Below are 21,202 nucleotides of genomic sequence, written 5' to 3'. Positions count from 1 at the left end.
GCAGGTTTTTGTGTGGAAGTAAGTTTCCAGCTCATTTGGTAGATACAAAGAAGTGCAACTGCTGGCTTATATGGTAAGAAAGAGTGTGTTCGGTTTTTAAAGAAACTGCCAACAGTTTTCCAAAGTGGCTCTACCACTTTGTATTTCCACCAGCGATGAATGAGAGTTGCTGTTGCTCTCCCGTTGTTGCAAAACAGGCCATTTATTCTGAGTTATCTGCGCCTCACTGCCTGCCCCCGTGCTGTTACGGGGCCTCGATGGGCAAAGAAGGACCTGGAATTGGGCGTAGTAGGTGGTGGTTGGCCTGTGTTTAGTCATCATTCTATACTTAGAATTGACAGCTACCACTGTTTGCCACTTAAAATACTTCCCTGCTCTGGCTAGTGTGGCTCAGTGGATTGAGTGCTGGCTTATGAACCAAAAGGTTGCCAGTTCGATCCCTGCTCAGGGCACCTGCCTGGGTTGCAGGCCAGTTTGGAGTGTGCAAGAGGCAACCTCATTGATCTATTTCTTGCACATCAGTGTTTCTCTTCCTCTCTTTCTCTCTCCCTTCCCCTCTCTCTAAAAATAAGTAAGTAAATAAAATCTTTTTTAAAAAAACTCACCTCCATGATGTTTTTAATACCAATTAATGTACTTTCTGAAACATCTGATATCGGCCTGTGCAGTTTTCTTAGTTTGTTGTTGAAGGGATATTAACTACCATAATTTCTGTTTTCATAGATTATCTTGATAATGGTAATAATAAAATGGCAATTCAGCAAGCAGATAAATTATTGAAGAAACATAAGGATCTTCATTGTGCTAAGGTAAGTTCATTTGCCTTCGAGTTACTTATATTTGGTGGGTTATACATTGTAATCTTTACTTTAAATGAGAAAGGTATTTATTTAATCTTTTTAGTAACTACTTATGTCTTTTCAGAGTACTTTCTTGACCACTTAAATGCTGTGAATAGTATTTAGTTAAAAGCTAGCTATTTATTTCTTTGGATATAACTGAACCTAATTTAATTATTTTATTTCCACAGCCTTATTAAGCAATGTTTTACATTCTTAACATGACTGAAATAGGAAAGAATCTTGATTTGTTCATGTTTTTAGTAAAATGGTTTAGTTGATTAACAACCTAGGCGTACCTTACAGCTTATCTTGTGCTTTCAGATTGGCTTTGTATGGTTCATATTTCCTTTTCTGTCCTTTTTCAACCTGACTTGTGTTTTCTTTCTATCAGGTTTTAAAGGCAATTGGTTTACAGAGAACTGGAAAGCAAGAAGAAGCCTTCACCTTGGCTCAGGAGGTGGCAGCCCTTGAACCTACCGATGACAACTCGCTGCAGGCATTGACTATTCTTTACCGGGAGATGCATCGTCGTATGTTTCTTTCTTTTCATTGCTTTTATTTATTTTATTTTTATTTTCTTTAAAGATTTTATTTATTTATTTTTAGAGAGATGGGAAGGGAGGGAGAAAGAGAGGGAGAGAAACACCGAATGGTTGCTTGCCTCTTGCGTGCCCCCGACTAGGGACCCGGCCTGCAACCCAGGCCTGTGCTTTGACCTTCTGGTTTGCAGGCTGGTGCTCAAACCACGGAGACCCACCAGCCAGGGCATCTTTTCATTGCTTTTAAAACTGAGCTTAAAGTTTTGGATATTTCTGATTGAGTTTCTGTTTGTTTGATTTACTCATTACTCATGATTTGAGTGGATGGCAAGGGTAAAATAATGCATTAACCATGATTTCTGAAGTCTGTAGACAGAAAGGATATTTTATGTGTTTCAGGATCCTTGCTTGAATGGAAAGGAAGACCTGAGTTTCATTTGTGACATTTTGATTTGCTAAATGCGAGAGTTACCCCTTTTTCACTTTTTATCATGGAAAATTTCAAATATAGAAAAAAACCCAGAATATCATACCAAATCCCATTGTACTCATTACTCATCTTTAGCAGTTATTGACAAATGGCCAATTTTATCTGTATCCCTCCCCCTGCTAAATTATTTCTAAGCATATTCTAGGTAGTCTGCCATTTCATCTGTAAAGTGTTTTATTGTTGGTTTCTTAAATATTTTTTTATTAATTAATACATATTATAGAAGAATGTATTTTAGTAACAGTAGACAGTTTGATGTGGAATAATGAAGAGTCACGAACCTGTCACCCAACTTAAAAAATGGAGAATTGCCCTGTCTGGGTAGGTCGGTTGTCTAGATACACCAAGGTTGCGAGTTCAGTCCCCAGTCAAGGCACGTACAAAAAGCAACTAATAAATGCATAAATAAGTAGAACAACAAACCAATATTTCTCTCTCCCCCCCTTCTAAAAATCCCCCTTCCCCTCTCTCTCTAAAAATCAATTTAAAGCAAAAGAAATAGAGAATTATCAATACCAATAATGCTTTCTATGTGTTCTTTATCAGTCTCATTCCCTTGTTGATTTCCCAAGAGGTACTTGCTTTCCTGAATATTTTTTATTCTCTTGGCTTTTCTTTAAATCTTTGTTTTTATGAGTAATGAATTGTTAGTTTTGCTTAATTTTGAACTTAATATAAAAAATTAAATGCTGTTAAGATTCAAGTTATACTTCAGTAATGAAAGAAAATCCTATTTCTCTTTCTCTTAGCGGAGTTAGTTACAAAACTTTATGAGGCAGCTGTGAAGAAAGTTCCCAATAGTGAGGAGTATCACTCTCACCTCTTCATGGCCTATGCCAGAGTGGGCGAGTACAAGAAAATGCAACAGGTACCTATCTCCATACCTTCTGGGCTGGGGGGGGTTTGCTGTTAGGGGTCAAAGCCTCTGTAGTGGTATGTGTGCATGTGCATGCATATTGCATATTTATAGAACTAAACTATGTATTTGTGTGTGCAGATCAGCCAGTTATTTTTTTGTGAGTGTGTTTTAAAGATAAACTATGTTTCAACTTTTTAAAATGTTTTATTTTGGCAAACTTGATTGTTCCTCTTTTGTGGCCTGATGGTCTGTTTTATTTGGTTCTGGTTAGTTGGTTTCAAATTCCCCTATCAGGTTGCTGTTATTGTTTCAGAAAAGGGGCAGAAATTCCAGAGCCAAAAATGAACAGATTATAAAAAGATTAACTTTATAAAGTTTATATCTACTTTGTAATTATTTAACTGTTGATAGCCTGATGAGATGTGGAAATTCACTAGGGGAAAAAATATCCCCATTGCTTGGGATACTTGTTTATTTTTGCCAGTTAGCAGATTTCAGGTGTGTCTTGCCTGTGTGTGAAGGAGCCTCATTTGGACATGTTTGGACTAGTGGGCAGGTAAAGCTGACATCTCAGGGAAGTAAGACCTACACCGATTAGCCCATAAAGAGCTATGATGTCAAACTAGTATTTTTTTAGAAATGCTGTGTTTGTGGGTATAATGCCTTCTGAAGGCAACGTTTTCTTACTTGCTTTTTTATGTTGTCTTTATCAAATTATAACAATAAATCAGGGAGGGTGGAAGATACAATATTAATATAAATCCGTTCTCCTTGAAATTAATCTTTTATTTACTTCTGCAAGTTTTTAAATTAAAGAATTTTTTTGACCCAAATATAGTTTTTTGAAGAAATAATATCATTTTATTTACTGATGGGGTATATTATCAGGAAAAGTATTCAGAAATTATAGTTTTTCTTTTAATGTAAGAAGTCTATTTTTTAAAATTGGCAGCACTAATATCTATACATGGAAATCCTTACATTGTTTTTACTTCTAGGAATATGTTTTAAGCAAAGTATATTAAATGTCCATTAATACTGATATAAAGAAATTATGGTTCCTCTATATGATAGAATAAAATGTAATACCTCATCCTTCCCAAATAGTACTGTGTGTCTTTATTTGTTGACATAGAAAGATGTTCCAATATTTGTTAACTGAGAATGGTGACTGTAAAGTGGCCTTCTCCCGCTCCCCTCACACCCACGTCTTAATAAAATATATACCGCTAATTAATACTGATATAAAGAAATTATGGTTCCTCTATATGATAGAATAAAATGTAATACCTCATCCTTCCCAAATAGTACTGTGTGTCTTTATTTGTTGACATAGAAAGATGTTCCAATATTTGTTAACTGAGAATGGTGACTGTAAAGTGGCCTTCTCCCGCTCCCCTCACACCCACGTCTTAATAAAATATATACCGCTAAGGATATGTACCAAGGTGTTACCAGGATACAGGGCTGTGGATACTTTTCACTTTAATTTTCATCTTAATTTCTGTATTTTAAAGCATATGTTAATCTCATGACCCCACGAAATGTATTTTTGAGCTATGCATATTGCACACACACATAAAATAACAAAAAAGGCAATAGCAATATTAAGGTAGATTTTGGGGAAAAAAAAAGAAAAAATAATCTGCCACTTGAACAGATTTTATTTTTGTGTAGTTTAAGTATCTTGCCAGACACACAGGTTTGCATCTGGATTTTTGGAGACATTGCTTCAATGCGGTTTAACAGTTAAAATTCCTTAACATGCTTTACCGGTACCTGGCTTTCACATTGTTTCAGTCTCGTGTATTGGGAGGATGAAGAACTCGCGGGTTACATGTTTTAGAACGGAACATTTAGTTTTTATCCTACCTTTGTTGCTATTCCTGGTAGTTACAGTTTCCTAGCTTATATGTATATATATATATATATATATATATATATATATATATATTTGTTATTTTTTAATTGTTTTGTATGTTTACTTTGAAAGTGCTATGTTGGTCTGGAGTAATAGATATTTTACAAATTAAATGTCTTATTTCATGAGGGTGAGGGCTTCTGTTTTGTTCACCGCTCAATCCTCAGCTCCTAGAATAGTATCTGCACAATAAATGAATGATTTGCGTCAACTGGTGGGGTAGGGGAGAGGAAGCCAGAGAATCTGAAAACTTAAGGACTTCTACTGCCCCAAATGACATCTCTGGAAGGCAATTTTTAAAACCACCTTGAATGAAGAATTTTTAGTCATTCATATGGTGACTAGACTTTTCTTTTTCTGTAAGTGACGTTCCCATTTTCTGAGTCACCAGTTTATAGCCATGTTTTTCAAACTTCTCTATCTTCAGAAGTTTTCTGTATCAGCAGAATATTAGTGTCTTTAAGCTAGTAGGGTATGGACATGAAATATTTGTCTTTTATATTAAAAGTTCATACTAATTTTATATCCTATTCTTTATTTCTGTATGCCATTATAAAAAAATGTTTTCTTTCCCCAAAATATCAAGTAAAATTAACACTTTACAGTTCGTTCCTCCTGAATTTGGTGTTGGAAGTAGGGACCTCAAACCATCTTAGACTCTCTCCTGCTACCCTGTTTTGTCCCCAGGTCATCTTGGTTCTACCTCCACAGGGTCTTTGAGGTCCCTTTTCTATTTGGTGTACCTTATCCTGGTTGAGTTCCTCACTACCTCACCTCTTCTTTCTTCCTGTTTTCTTTCTTCACTGCTAAAATACTCTTCCTAGAAGAGTTTATTATACACATTAGTCCCTTACTGCTTAGGACTCCTTTTTGAATGCCTTACAAGAAAGGTACCTCAGCCTACCTTTTGGTTCTCTTCTCTACTACTCAGTCCTTTGTTTAAGCCAAATGTCCTACCTGTTCTTGTCAACATGTTTTTCTCTAATGTTTTTATTCAGGCTCATTTTGCTCCAACCTAGAATTGATTCACTCACCTATTCATCCCCCAAATATTTGTATTTGTATATGTATCCTTACCCCCCATCTTCACCTGTAGACATTCTGTTTGACTTTCAGGGTCCATCTGAAAGACTGCTACTTTGGAACAGGGTTTCTTGATAAAATTCCCTTTCCTATTCTCTCTTAAAGAAAGAAGAAAGGAATAAGCAGATTTAACCTTGCCTTCCTTAGAAACACCCTGGCATGGTGTTTTTCTATATGACGTTTATTTTTATTGCCAAGTATATTTTAGTCATTTGTGTATTTGGATTTGGGACCAGGACACAATCTTTGTATCTTTGGCAGAAATGGGCATTTCCTGCCCTGACCAGCATGGCTCAGTTGGTTGGGCGTCATCCTGAAAAGCAAAAAGGTCACTGGTTCGATTCCCAGTCAGGGCACAGGCCTGGGTTGTGGGCCTGATCCCTGGTTGGGCACGTGCAGGAGGCAACTGATCAATATTTCTCACACATTGATGTATCTCTCCCTCTCTTTCTACCTTTGTTACCCTCTCTCTAAAATAAATAAATAAAATCTTAAAAAAGAAATAAGCATTTCCTTCCACTTAATAGAGGCTCCATGAAAATTTTAAAGTAGATTGAAGATAGGCAAAAGATTAAAAAATAAAAAGTGACTGTGATAATTAGCTGACGGAGTTTATAGATTCTCAATTATGTATGAATAGATCTGTTTTGCTTTCTTGCCATGTCCCTGCTTTTAAGTATTTGTACGTTTCACAGTGACAGGGTCCAGTTCTAATTAATGGTGTCTTGAAAGAACCTGATTATTTTCCTTATCTAAGAAATTTTTGAATTATGTCAGTAATCTTTTCTAATTTTGAAGTTTAACTATTCTGTCTGGATTTCTTTGTTTATTTGTTTAATTATAACTGGTTAGGGTGATATCTTCAGTAAAGTTTGTTTACTGATGTACATTCATAACCCAAATTTTGTATTTGCTTTGGTATTCTATTGGGACTATATTAGATTGCAGTATTTTCTAGAAATACTGTTTTTAAAAAAGCCTTTAATTATTTGTTGATTTTAGAGAGGAAAGGAGAGAGAGAAATGTTGATTTGTTTTTCTATTTATTTATGTATTCTTTAGTTGATTGTTGTATGTCCCCTACCAGCGATCAAATCCGCAACCTAGGTGTATTGGGATTACTCTAACTGAGCTACTCAGCCAGCTAGAAATACTGGGTTTTATTTTGAGAAAATCTTTTTCAAAGGTGAAGTATCCCTGACGTAAAAATTCATGTTTGTGAGTCACGCTTGATAGCCAATAGAGAATGTCCATTAAGTCACTAGGCACTTACGGAAACTGGGATATGTAAACATTTTGCTATTCTAGGAAACTTTTTTGCCACATATCTCGATCGTGAACTGCCCTCTCTATAATCTTTTCTAAATTAAGTATTTATGGCTCTCTGTCTTTCAGGCTGGCATGGCTCTATATAAGATTGTCCCCAAAAACCCTTACTACTTTTGGTCTGTGATGAGCTTAATTATGCAAGTGAGTATGGCTTTCAGAATGAGATTGAGATTTGTTTTTATTTTTGTATATAGTTACTGTCCTTAATATGTTTTACCAGCATCTTGGGTAATGTGTTGTAGCATGTGTCAAACAGGGACTTCACATATCGTCAGCTGACTTTTTGAATTGGGGATTTTTGGTATTCTTTATGAGTTGGTATATTAGTTTATTTGTGTGCAGCACAGACTGTATTTTCCCTGAATCTTAGATCCACTACTGGGTTATGAGCCCTGAAATGCTGGATATTTTGACTTGAGATTTGTCTTTTAGACAATATTGTTGGTTAGTACTCAGGTTATTGAACTGGGTGACCTTGTTTGATCACTTATGCTTTCTGAGCCTCGGTTTGCTCTTTTCCTGAGTGGAGATGCTCGTCTCCCAGAGCTACTGTGCGGACTGGAATGAGATAGGGTGTAGGAGAGGACGGGGAGGTGAGTTAAAATGGAGCATTTAAAAACAGCGGCTCTGGGTTTAGACAGGTCTGTGTTTAGGTACTGGCTTCACCACATGTTTTGGAGAGCAGTGGGGAATCTCCTAACGTTATTTTATCCATAAAATAAGCATAATAGCTATCTTGAAATGTTGTTTATAAGGGTAAATGAGCTCTGAGCAGAAATTGGCAGTGTTAAAATTATTAAACCATGCATCAGTTTTAATGATCAATCTAAGGGAATTGTAGCTAATAGTAAACTGTATATAAACAATTGGCATTTCCATTCTAATATGTGAACATCTCAGAAAAATATCTGAAAGGCTTCTCTTCAAATACTAGAAAAATGTATAAATAATCTATTTAAAAGTTGGTCATATTATGGAAACGCACTACTTGAAGACTGCATAGGATAACAAATTTTTGATAAAGAAATCTCTCGTAAAGCAAACCACTCTAATGTATTTTCTTGGCAGGTTCAAATTAGCTCTGATATTTAACATAGTAGAACGATAATTATGTACTAGAGTCATAGCAGTGATCTGCATGATAATATAAGTAGTGGCAGCAGGGAAAATTTAGAAAGAAACATTTACTTTTTTTTCTCTTTTAGTCTATATCAGCACAGGATGAAAACCTCTCAAAAACTATGTTTCTGCCTCTGGCTGAGAGAATGGTAGAAAAAATGGTGAAAGAGGACAAGATAGAAGCAGAGGCTGAAGTGAGTAATTTAAGCCCTACTTTTATATTTACATGATTTTGATATTGCTACAATATTATGTTATTATGAACTGTTGCTTTATTTCAGTTAGCCGGGTTCTCACTCTTGCCCTTTTGTGTAAATGTGAAGCTTTGGAAGCCTCCAGCTTAGATATATCAAACGTGGGACTGTTTCAGCAAGTGCTCTAGCCTGAGATGTATATAGATAGGAAGATCCTGTTGTCTGAGTCTTATTGCTAATTTCATCTCCCTTGAAAACAGTGTTCTTGTCTATTAGAGAACTTTTTAAAAACATACACATGACTTTCTAAAAATTTTTAAAATATAATTTTCCCTTTTTTATTTTTTAATTATAGTTGACAGTCAATACTATTTTCTTTTTTTTTTTAAATGTTTTATTTATTTATTTTTAGAGAGAGGGGAAGGGAGGGAGAAAGGCAGAGAAACATCACTGTGTGGTTGCCTCTTACATACCCCCACTTGGGGACCTGGCCTGCAACCCAGGTATGTGTCCTGACTGGGAATCGAACCGGTGACCCTTTGGTCCACAGACCAGGGCTCAATCCACTGAGCCACACCAGCCAGGGCTTTTTTTTTTTTTTTTTTTTAGATTTTATTTTATTTTATTTTTAGAGGGGAAGGAAGGGAGAAAGAGAGAGAAACCTTGATATGTGAGAGAAACATAAATCAGTTGCCTCTTGCTCGCCCTCAAACTTGGGGGTCTCGCCTGCAACCCAGGCATGTGCCCTGACCTGGAATTGAACTGACGGCCTTTCACTCTGTGGGATGATGCCCAACCCACCAAGCAAAACTGGTCAGGGCTCATTATTATTTTGTATTAGTTGCAGGTATACAGCATAGTGTTAAACATTTATATAATTTATGAAGTGATCCCCCTGGTATGTATAGCACCCATCTGGCACCATTTGGAGTTATCACAATATTAGTGACTATAATCACAATATTAGTGACTATCTTCCCTGTGCTGGACTTTACATCCCCGTGACTGTGTTTTTATAATCGGAAAGTTTCAGTGGTTGCACTTGTTTTTCTGTAAGGTTGAACTTTATTATATGATCCTGGAGCGTTTGGGAAAGTACCAGGAAGCCTTGGATGTCATCAGAGGAAAATTAGGAGGTAATTTTGAAAGTTTTCTTTAAGTATTTTTTCCTGTTTAAACATGAAAAATGTTTACTGTGGCAAATTTCTCGTACAGAAACATAAAGAAATAAAGACATAAAAAAAGTCACTTGTGATCATTTTTTGTTCATCCAGACTTTTCTGTTGCACATTTACTTAAAAAATATTTTTTAAATTAAATTTATTGGGGTGACATTGAGTAACAAAATTATATAGATTTCAGGTGTACAGTTCTATAATCCATGATCTATATATTGTGTGTTCACCACCCCAAGTCTCATTCCATTTCTGTTTATCCCCCTTTTACCCTCTTCTACCCCCAACCTGCTTTCCCTATTTAAAAACTAAAAACCATACTGTTGTCTTTGTCTATGAGTTTTTAAAAAAATGTTTTTTAATTGAAAGTAATTCAGGGATTCATAAAATTCAAGGAGTGTGAAAGGTTCTACCCTTTGTCCTCTGGGTTCTCCAGTTATTTGTTCTTCATATTCTTCTAAAAATATATCCCCTCCCCACCGTCCTGTTTTTTAAACCATAAACAAGAGCATGCTGTATCTGGTCCATAGAATAATCTTATTCAGTTAGCACAGCGCTTCTATTGAAATTTTTTTTTCTTTAAGATTTGAATGTCAGTACCTCTAGTTAGGATTTGTGCTCTGGTACAGACATTCTTGATTTTCCTGCCTGTCCTACAGAGGCATTTCAGTTTGTGGCTTTTGCTCTGTATACTTTTACAGCCATTGTTTGTTTGTTTGTTTTTAATAGATTTTATTTATTTATTCTTAGAGAGAGGGGAAGAAAGGGAGAAAGAGAGGGAGAGAAACATCAATGTGTGGTTGCCTCTTGTGTGCCTCCAACTGGGGACCTGGCAGCAACCCAGGCCTGTGCCCTGACTGGGAATCGAACCGGCAACCCTTTTGTTCTTAGCCTGGCACTCAGTCCACTGAGCCACAGCAGCCAGGGCCATTGTTTGGTTTTTCAACTTAGCACTGTGTCTTAGAGATACACCGCACTGGGTCACTCTTTAATGACTGACCAATGTGCCATTGTGTAAATGTAGGGGATTTAGTTAACTAGTCCTTGATATTAAGGCTCTTTGCAAGGAACATCCTTGCTACAAACCAGATCGCCCTCCAGGAGACTACAAGTGGCCTTCCCATCAGCCGTACTGATTCTCAGTATGTCAGATGGTCTGGTTTTTTGCATACGTACCAATCTGTATTAAACTTATGTTTTTCAATCTGAGATAAAACATACCTATCTTATACTTTTTAATTTAATTATGAGAGAGGATAATGATTTTTAATTTGAAATTTATTAATCTTTTTCTCCTCTGTCTCTAAAAATTTGATTAACCTTATTGATTTGCAACAACACTTTTACATGTTAAAAAAGTTAGCTCTTTGCCATTGTCATGAAGATACTTCTCTTTTTGTTGAAACACTCATTTGTACAAAGTTCCTGATTGATAGAACCATTCCCCTATTTTGGACATTTATGACAAAGATTTTTGGTTCTTAACTATTTACACGTGTTGAATGATTTTCTTGATTTTTCTTAGAAGACATTATTGGAAATGTAGTTATTGCTTCATTAAACCTGGTTTTTTAATTGTGCCTTTATAGTAATTGGGAGCAACTAATTATAGATGAGTAACCTCAGATCTCTCATTTAGTAGTCATTAAAAAAACTTCATTTCATACAAGTATGTACTGTATACCCTTTACTAGACTGTATAGTCATAAAACTACATAGTTAACTACCTTAATTATAAAATGTGGGAGTAGTTGTCTTTTTTTTTTTTTTTTAACTTTAGCCTTCTAACAGATGGGTACAAGTCAGCCTTTCTGTTTTTACTCATCTAGATTGTAGTTCTACAATACGTGTAGTTAAAATTTAGATTCTCTATAGGAAATTCATAATGTAATTGTCAGCATCCTTTATCTGCACATCTGTTTGAAAAGGACAGGGCAGATTTAATTTGCTCAGAAATATAGTCCTAGTTTTTCTGTTCTCAGCTGTTGCAAAAGAGTTTGATTTCATATCTGTTTATTTTTTATCTTTCTCCTAACATCTCTGTCACCTGCTCATTCCATCCCAATCTAAGCTTATTTGATGTTTTGGAAATGTATGGGTGGGAAGCCTGTCTGTGGACTAAATATACCAGTCCCTAGATTCTGTTGGGGTTTTAAAAGTGTATTCCACCTGCTGGAGGCCAAACTCAATACATTCTGGATCCTTGTATTTCACAGAAAAAAATTATTAAAGTTTAATATCAGAAATGTACTTTTTCTTTTCTGTAAAATAATTTTTAGTAAGATAGTAGTTTGTGTCTTAATAGTGGCCCAATTTTCTAAGAGAGTGAATAAGAACTTGTGATATTTTCCTTCATGTGTTTAGACTTTATTTTGGTTTCTGAGCAGAAATGCAACCAACTTAACCAACTATTAAAACTTTTAATTGTAGAGAAGTTGACCAGTGAGATTCAGAGTCGGGAAAATAAATGCATGGCCATGTACAAGAAGCTGAGCAGGTGGCCAGAGTGCAACGCCCTTTCCCGGCGCCTCTTACTGAAAAAGTGAGTACAAGCCTCTTTTTGGACTCTGAGACTAGAGGGGGGCTTTCAGGCGTCACTATTGATAAGTTTTTGTCTATGAGATTTCTGGGCATAAAGTAAAATTTTTAGTAGTGTGTCCTGGATATTTTTAAAAGTTTTGATGAACCATCATCTTTTAATAAAGACTTATTAGGTCTTTAGAATGAACCCTGAAAATCATTTTTCAAATTTGATACTCAATATTGGTCTTAAGGAGAAACCTCCCACTCCCCTCTAAGCCCCGCCCTCCTGCCTAGGAAATGCTAATGTGGGGAACTTTCTGTTAATATTAGTTTTCTAGACCTGGTCATTTTGCTGAAGGAAAGAGTAGTCTCTTAAAAGTTTTTTTCTTTGAAATTGCCTCTGGAGTTGCCCTTTGGGGGCTGCAGAGAAAACCCAGAGGGAGGGGTGGGGCTCTCCTAGTAAAGTCTAAAAGTATAACTTAAAAATAAGTTGAATATCTTGGTTTCTAAGACAGATTTGTTATGACGTGGATTTAATCCTATGTGCCCCATTCAATCTGATTTTAGCTCAGATGACTGGCAGTTCTATCTGACTTATTTCGATTCTGTCTTTCAACTGATTGAAGAGGCCTGGACTCCTCCTGCTGAAGGTGAACAGTAAGTTGTCTTCTTTCCTGAGTTATAATATCATTTTGTTGTTGTTGTTGTTCTGTTATTTTTTTCCTTTTATTTTGCAGTGGCACTTTTTAATACGGTGTAGCAAAAGAATTTCATTGTAAGCCTAATTGAATTCTCTTTTCCTGTCTCAGTAATGTATCCCTTTCAAACTAAGATTTTTTTCTCCATTTTTAAAAATTATGAAGTAAAAATTATTCCAAAAATTATTGATTCTTTTCTTAGGAAGCAGGTGGAGGTGGTTAACCACTCTGAACTAAAGAAATGCCAAAAAAAAAAAAAAAAAAAAAAAAAGAAATGCCAAAACTGGGAGTAATTATGTGCCATGTTACCGACCAGAAAATGCTTAGAGCTCTTTTATTCCCGTTTGTACTGATTTATAATGGTCAAATGTTTTTTCTTATTTTTAAATTAGTTTCTTCTAATAAGTTTGGTTTGACTTTGATTTTGGAATGGACAATAGAGGCACAAAGTACCTTTTTCATGTGTTTATACCCAGCTCTTTAGAAGGAGAAGTACATTATTCTGCAGAAGAAGCTGTGAAGTTTATAGAAGATCGGATAACAGAAGAATCTAAAAGTTCTCGCCATCTTCGAGGACCACATCTAGCTAAACTGGAGCTGATTAGACGTTTACGACGTCAAGGTTTTAATGATGAATACAAACTGGGTAAGAAGCTGTAGTGATAGTGGGAACCCTGGAGAAGATCCAGGGATGTCCTCTATGCCCAAGTGCAGTATTTCTTCTCTTGAGGCCTACAGTGACAGTTATGTGTGCGATGCAAATGTCTTCAGAACCTGAAAATATTTGCTAATGAATGGATCACTTATAAAATTAGCCCTCGCCCTGGCTGGATTGAGCACTGGTCTGTGAACCGAAGGGTGACCAGTTCAATTCCCGGTCAGGACACATGCCTGGGTTGTGGGCCAGGTCCCCAGTTGGGGGCACATGAGAGGCAACCACACATTGATGTTTCTCTCCCTCTTTCTCTCTCCCTTTACCTCTCTCTAAATAAATAAAAGAAAAATTAGCCTTCAATCTCTCCCTAGTCCATCAGTCTTTGTCAGACATTTTTTTGCTGACCCAATAGTAATGTCAAAATCAATTTCAAAGTAAAGTAGCCAGTTTTGTAGAAGTTTCAGGATTTCAGGACATGGATAAAAAGTTTCTTGAAAATCTGCTCCCAGCACTCACATTAGTAAAAGAAAGTCTGGCAGAGTTAGAACAATAAACAGTTGAGGAGAAGTTTATAAGGATAATGATAAAATGGGAGAAAAGAACAATATTGATAGTGAAGCATTAAGAAGGGCCTTCAGGAAATTTGATAACACTTTTAGATGTTTTTATAAAATCATTCTTTTTTTTAAATGGAATTTATTGGGGTGTCATTTGTTAATAAAATCACACGTTTCTGGGCTTAAAATGGTTCTTTGTGAGCTTACTGCGCAAGAAGTGAAGGATATCATATTGTGTTAGTTTATAATTTTGTTGAAAAAATGCCACCCCTTCCTCACCAAAGCAGTAATTTTTTTGCTAATACTAAGAATTAGCTTATAATAATTAGGCCCTGTGTTTTGTTAAGTCGAAGATAATGAACTTCATTAATTTTTCATTTTCGTTTTTAAGATAAAGCTCCAAAGAAACCTTTTCCCCCTGCTCATTATTATGGAACTTATGTTTTTATTAGAAGTTGATAAACTTGAAGAAAGATTTCTTTTAGGGACCAGTTGTCATGGGACGATGAGCACTTCTACTACCTAAAACTTATCCTAGAATATCTCTGTCCATTTTAATCAACTAATTAATTCTTTTTGTTTTGTTTTTTAACTTGTTCTAAAATTAACTTTGGACTTCTGTCATTTCGTTTGTAGATTATTGACAACCAATTTTGAATTCCATCTTAACTTCTTTCTTTGCCTCTACCTCAATAATCTGTCTGTGCTAGTTTCAGAATTGCAAATGAAAACTCTGTGACCTTCAGGAAAGGTTAAAACAGATTGCAAAAAATTGTTTTCTTTCCAAAGCTGTATATAAGAATATTTGGATCTGCTTTGTCACTTGTTATATTCATCTTCTATCTTTTCCTTCCTTATTGCTAGCCTACATCTTGTAAGTTTGTGAATTTGTCTAGTCTCCACAAAAATTTTTTTTAAATCAAACCAGTAAGTGATTCTCAGTCTCTTTTGGATCACAGAGTCCTGTGAAAAGCTGGTTAAAGCTATGGACTTCTGTTTCCAGAGACATGTGAAACTTTGCAGAAATCTCAGTTAAAATCTCTGCTTCTTAAATCTAGTACACTTTGAGAGCATTTTATTTTTATTATTTTATTCTTTGTTTTTAATTTGAGGGAAAAATAAAATGAACTGATAGCTTTCAGCATTTCTGTGTTTAAATATTTAATAGTGAGTGACCTTGTTGGAATTATTGGCCTGTGGTTCTTTCCATTTATTTTCTCTTCTGTTGGTGTTCCTATTAACCAACATTACCTTTCATTTAACATTTATTTGATACTTCTGAAGTAGTTCAGGAAGTGTTGTGGAGAAAAGCATGTTTGTTTAATGTTTGCATATAAACTTAAGTCTTTACACTTTAAAGAAGACTTTTTAACTATTTAAATTCTAATTGAATGAAAAACTTCACATTTCCTCAGAGTAATAATATGTAAACTGAATTTGTAAGATTTTACTCCTTTTTAAAACACTTCACTTTTAACTAGGCAAGACATATTCCAGCCCTCACTGTCATTCTCATTCATGCGTATTCAGTGTTCAAACAAAATTTTAATTGAATTGGAATAAATGTTTTTCAAATAAAATCTTTTACTTAAATTTGAAATTGCTTCAGTCTATGAATAATTTAGTGATTTTTTCTCTCTCTCTCTTAGGCGACCCAGAAGAATTAATGTTTCAGTATTTTAAGAAGTTCGGGGATAAACCTTGTTGTTTTACAGACCTCAAGGTGTTTGTTGACCTCTTGCCTGCTGCACAGCGCACAACGGTAAGGACGGTCTGGAATTCACTGCGTGCCACTGTTCACTGTAACTAGGTTAGGTGTCTGGGTTTCCTTTCTAAAATGGGTGAGAGTGGTGGACATGAGATACCGAGATAACTGCTCTCTCGGGCCAAGTGCTCCAGGGGCTATCAGATTAAAGGCATGATTTCTTGTTAAGTTAAGCCGCAGTGAGAATAAGCCCCTGGTAGATAATTATGTTCTCCTTTCCTTTTGTTTGTTTTAATGGGTTCTTTTGAGATGTTTGTAGATTTATATGCAGTTATAAACGAAATAATACATGAAACTCCATACACCCTTCACCTATTTTGCCCCAATGGTAACATTGCATAATTATAGTATGATATTGTAATTAGGCAATTGACATCAGTAGTCCACTGACCTTCCGCAGATTGCCCCCGTTCTGTGTGTATTCACTTGCGTGTGTGTGGTGTTTTTGTGTTTTTAGTGCAGTATGTAGCGCCGGTGGATTATGTGGCCACCACCACAGTTGAGCTACAGGACAGTTCACCACCAGGATCCCATGTGCTCCTTTTTTTTTTTTTTTAATTTTATTTATTTATTTTTACAGAGAGGGGAAGAGAGGGAGAGAGGGAGAGAAACATCACTGTGAGAAAGAAACATGTATTAGTTGCCTCTCATACACACCCCAGCCAGGGTTCAAACCCGCAACTCATGCATGTGCCCTGATCGGGAATTGGAGCGGGGTGGCCTTTCATTCTGTGGGTTGACGCCCAGCCACACCGGTCAGGGACCCATGTGCTACTCTTTTTACCCTTAGGCACCTCCCTTTCTCCATTGCTGTCCCCCAGCAATGACCGATGTTTTCTATTTCTATAAATTGGTCATTTTAAGAATGTTATGTGAAGGAATCATATTATGTGTAACCTCTTGGGATTGGCTTTTTTTACTCAGCATAATACCCTGGGGAGTCATCCATTTGTTACATGTATCCATATTTCATTCCTTATTATTGCAGAAAGTAAGTGTTCCACAGTATGGGTGTACCATGAGGTCTTTAACCTGTTGAGGGACATGTGGGTGTTTCTAGCCTTTGGCTGTTACAAACGGTTGCTACGAACGTTCGTGTGCAGGTTTTCTTGTGTGAACGTAAGTGTTTATTTCTTTGAGAAAAATGCCCAGTAGTGCAGTTGCTGGGTATTACGGTAGCTGCATGTTTCGTTTTCCTAAGAAATGGCCGCACTTCTCTGTGGTAGCCGTATTGTCTTAAAGTCCTGTTGGTAATGCACGAGTCATGCCATTTATCGGCATCCTCACCAGCATTTAGTGTTGTCGCTGTTTTTTATTTTAGCCGCTCCAATTGTGGTTTTAATGTGCATTTCCCTAGTGGTTCATGATCTCGAGCATCTTTTCGTGTACTTATTTGCTATCTTTATAGTCTCCTCAGTGAGTTGTCTATGTCTTTTGTTCATTTGCTAGTTGATTTGCTTTTGTTTTTTACTATTGAGTTTTCAGAGTTTTTAAAACATAAGTCCTTTGTCATATATGTGGCTTCAAATATTTCCTCCCAGTCTGTAGCTTGTCTTTCGTCCTCTTTACAGGATCTTTTGCAGAGCAAAAGTTTAAATTTTGATGACGTTCAGTAGACTCCACTTTTAATGTCTCAGATTTCCTGAAAACTAAGTTAATCATTATTATTTCAAATTATGATTTATTTTTCCTGAAGTAATCTGAAACTAACTTTTAGGGATAAAAAAATAAACTTTATTTTGGAATAACTTTTGATTTATAGAAAAGTCACAAAGATAGTACATCAAGTTACACTATACTCTGCACGTTTACCCAGCTCCCCCCCAGTGATAACATCTTTAGTCACCATGGTTCATTTGTCAAAACTAAGAAAATGACATGGGTACCTTTCTGCAGTTTTTCCATTAATGTCCCTTTTCCGTTCTGGGATCTAACCCAGGGTATTACAATGTAGTTAATTGTCATGTACAGTAGTCCCCCCCTTTTTTGCAGGGGATATGTTCCAAGACCCCCAGTGGGTGCTTGAACCCTATATATGCTGTGTTTTTCCTATAGATAAATAGCTTTTCATTTAGAGGAAGCATTTTATGACTGCTCTTGGGCATATCCGAATTTCCAGCATCACTACTTCTGTCCTTTGGGGCCATTATTAAGTAAAATAAGGAGAACTTATATGCTGGAATACTGTTACAGACGGTCTGATAACCCAGAGAGCTGCTAAGTGACTGATGGACAGGTAGCAAATCCAGTGTGAAGACACTACACTGGGCAAAGGGATGACCTGTGACCTGCGTGGGACAGAGCAAGATGTCATCACACTCCTCAGAATGCTGCACCATTTAAAACTTATGTACCGTTTGTTTCTGGAAATATCCATTCGGTCTTTTTGTACCAGTGTCGACTGCAGATAATTGAAACTGGAAAGTGAAACTGAAGGTGAAGGGGGCAGTGCTGTGTCGGGAGCTTTTGGTGCGCATGAGCCAGTGTAAGTTAGTTATCCCGATGGAGAACCTTGTCTCTAGACGCCTCATCCACAGCAATCTGTATTGGGTTAGATTGCTCACCCATTTATGGGAACGTCATACCCTGTTCCACATGAAAGGTTTTTAGCAGTTAGCCCAAAGTATTCTGGGAGTTGGAGTACCCTACCAGCTGGAAGCACAGTGTGCCTGAGGTGGGGTAGAGCACCATATAAAGGAGGGCGGCAGGTGTAAAGCGAGTCTGTGACTTTGATCAGCTCATCCATAAAATCCTCCGTACTTAGTGAAGGCTGGAGGGCTTCCTGTCACAGGGCAGCCACCGCCTGCTGTTCCGGAAGAACTTCTGTCCTCCCCGTGTGGGTGAGTGGAGCACACTGGGGGCACGGGGGAGATGGCGGCACTGTTTGCTGGTGACCGGGACCTGGGCTCAGGGGTCCGGCCGTCCTGAGGGAGCGCGCCTGGGGCAGGTGAGACAGTGCGCTCCCGATCAGGAAGTGGCCCGTGGTCTCTGCTGGGTTCTGAAATGAGGGTCACCATTCGCTTTGGTTTAGGAAAGCTGTTTTGGGTTGGGATGCTGTGCTTCCAGCGTTCAGGCCAAGCCTTGGAAGTTCTGACTGCCTGGTGACGTGTCCAGGGCTCTGTGTTGTAGGTGGACTGGCCGGCACTCGAGAAGGAGACGGTTGAGGGGAAGTGGAGAAGAGAGAGGTTTGGTCTGCTGAGGACATAGTTCTTCCTTTCTCATGTTTGAAAAGCTCCCTTAGAGAAAAGAGATGAGAACCAGGACCAGTAAGAAGTTGTTACAGGGAATTCAGAATTTGGCTTAGTGAGAAAAAATTTTTTTAGTAGCCAGAATTCTATAAAAATAGTGTGTGAGTTTCATGTTATTGGAGGGATTTAAGAAGAATCTGGAACCATGTGGGAGAGAGTCATTCAGTGTTTGGTGCACATATGTGCTAAGTGCTAAGATAGGAAACATGTGACCATGTCTTACACTGATTACCATCTTGTATGTTAAGCATCAAACAGTGGGGTTGCATTAGAGGAACACTTACATTGTTGTCAGCTGAGATTCATAAAGGTTTGCCAGTGCAAATCTGGTACCAGCAGCTCTGCTTTACGGGTATGTTTGAAAATCTTCAGTCATCTCAGGTGACCCCCTCGTAGTAATGTGCTGGGAGCAAGGAGCCCTCCTGAAAGGCTGGAACGCTAGCAGTGATCAGGCAGTCCTTGTTCTCTGAGACAGAGGATTTAAAGCTGCTGCAGCGAACTCTGTAGTCCTATGTCAGTTTTCCACTGAGGGGTAATTTTGCTACCACAGCCTTTTAAATGGGGAACGACCTCAGTAGCTAAAAATTCTGCCGCTCAGCAGTATGTTGGCCAGAGGATCACAAACTGTACAAGGTTCAAGCTGAGAACTATTGTTCCAATGAATTAGGAGCCAAATCCTTTTAAAATGGGATTAGCCCCTAGTTGAAAAAAGAAATAGCATAGAGTCAAAGTTGTTGAATGTTTAACATAGTTCATTATTTTATTCATTTTTATTGCTCATAATCATATTCATATTCATAATCATATGTAACTATAGGTGTGGGATATGCATTATATTCAAATATATAATTATCTAGATACCTGTTAAAATTAAACATTGACTTTAATTATAAATTATATATCAAATAAAACAATTATATTTTATTTGCTTTAGCTTAATAAAATATGATAGTTTCCTTAAAACATTAAAAAAAATGTGCCATTGATTCCAGTTACCCTGAAGTGGCTCACCGAGGGTGATGTTTTTGTCTTCTGTTTCCTTTGCCTTGGGGTTTTAAGCTAAACAATAAAATGATTCCACTTTTTAAAGAAGCTTTTTTGTATAGCAGTAAAACTGAACAGACTAGATTAAGGAATGAACACAAAATCTGTTTGGAATATTTTTCAGTAGCATTCACTAAAGAAGGCATTAATAATAAACATAAATATATCAAATGGCTTATAAGAATGGAAGGGTTGGCAGTAGAAATTATGTCATTTAATCAAAAACATGAAAACCAGTACTGCAGTTTCTTTGTTACAAATATGATTATCTGATAATAATAATTAAAATCCATACAATTGTAGATAAATAGAAGCAAAATTGTTATAGATGTGAAACTGCATAATTTAGTGGGATGTTAATTTTATTTTGTGTCAAATTGAAAAAGTGAAATAGTGCGACAAGGCTTTTTGTTTTGAAAAACAATGGGGTACTAGACTTACTGGGGGATCAGTTCATCTGTGATGTAAATGTCTAACCACTCTGCTGTACAGCTGAAACTAATATTGAATGTCAACTGTAACCGAGAATTTAAGGAAACATTTTTTGTTGCATACTTGAAACCTAAATGGTTTTGTTAAGCAGTATTACCCCAATTAAAAAAAAAAAAAGGCAACAATAGCAGCTCTTTGCCATCTCTGTACCTGGTTTTGGGTCTCTACAGGTAAACCACTTTCAGTTCTAAACTTCCTTCTGTTATTTAACTTTGTATTTCTCAATTAGAGATTTATGTAGCTATTTGTTTATTTTCATAGTTATTGACCTCATCTATCGGTGCCTTATTGTGAAAAGTGATCATTTTGTTTATAACATCCTACTTTTCCCCTTACTTCCCCTCAATATAGTTTAGTCATGATTCAGTATTTCTATTTTTATGACTGTAAATATTCGCAGCTGAGCCTCTTTGTGTATGGAGATGACCCTTCTTGTACGACCATGAAAGTATACAAGTCCTCTTCGTGTGGTCTAAAATGGGGGGTGACGGATCTGTTCCGCTCTCCCCCAAACCTCTCCCGACAGCCCCTCCCCCTGCCGTTCCCTCTCATTTCAGAAGCACTTTTCACAGAGACTGTTCGTCACCATGTCTGTTTGGGCACTTACACGTTTGTCTGGTAGCATTCTGGGACCTGGTTAGGACGAGAGGGAGGGGACTGGGGCTCCCAT

At 36.9% G+C, this 21,202-nt stretch overlaps 1 protein-coding gene across 1 annotated transcript in view; it reads left to right on the top strand.

Moving 5' to 3' along the window:
• The window catches only part of NAA25 (N-alpha-acetyltransferase 25, NatB auxiliary subunit), a 56,566-nt gene that overhangs the window by 7,605 nt on the left and 27,759 nt on the right, over positions 1 to 21,202 (top strand). The window contains exons 2-11 of the mRNA XM_090290733.1: positions 724 to 809; positions 1,234 to 1,372; positions 2,621 to 2,739; positions 7,129 to 7,203; positions 8,268 to 8,375; positions 9,433 to 9,511; positions 11,981 to 12,092; positions 12,641 to 12,730; positions 13,248 to 13,417; positions 15,633 to 15,745. Of these exons, the coding sequence (XP_090146859.1) occupies positions 724 to 809; positions 1,234 to 1,372; positions 2,621 to 2,739; positions 7,129 to 7,203; positions 8,268 to 8,375; positions 9,433 to 9,511; positions 11,981 to 12,092; positions 12,641 to 12,730; positions 13,248 to 13,417; positions 15,633 to 15,745 (1,091 nt within the window). The remainder of the gene's footprint in view (positions 1 to 723; positions 810 to 1,233; positions 1,373 to 2,620; positions 2,740 to 7,128; positions 7,204 to 8,267; positions 8,376 to 9,432; positions 9,512 to 11,980; positions 12,093 to 12,640; positions 12,731 to 13,247; positions 13,418 to 15,632; positions 15,746 to 21,202) is intronic.

The sequence above is a fragment of the Furipterus horrens genome, unplaced genomic scaffold, assembly GCF_987537825.1.
Source record: "Furipterus horrens unplaced genomic scaffold, mFurHor1.1.pri manual_scaffold_11, whole genome shotgun sequence".
NCBI lineage: Eukaryota > Metazoa > Chordata > Mammalia > Chiroptera > Furipteridae > Furipterus > Furipterus horrens.
The sequence above is the reverse complement of the archived record's forward strand: the minus strand, read 5'-3'. Positions and strand labels throughout refer to the sequence as shown.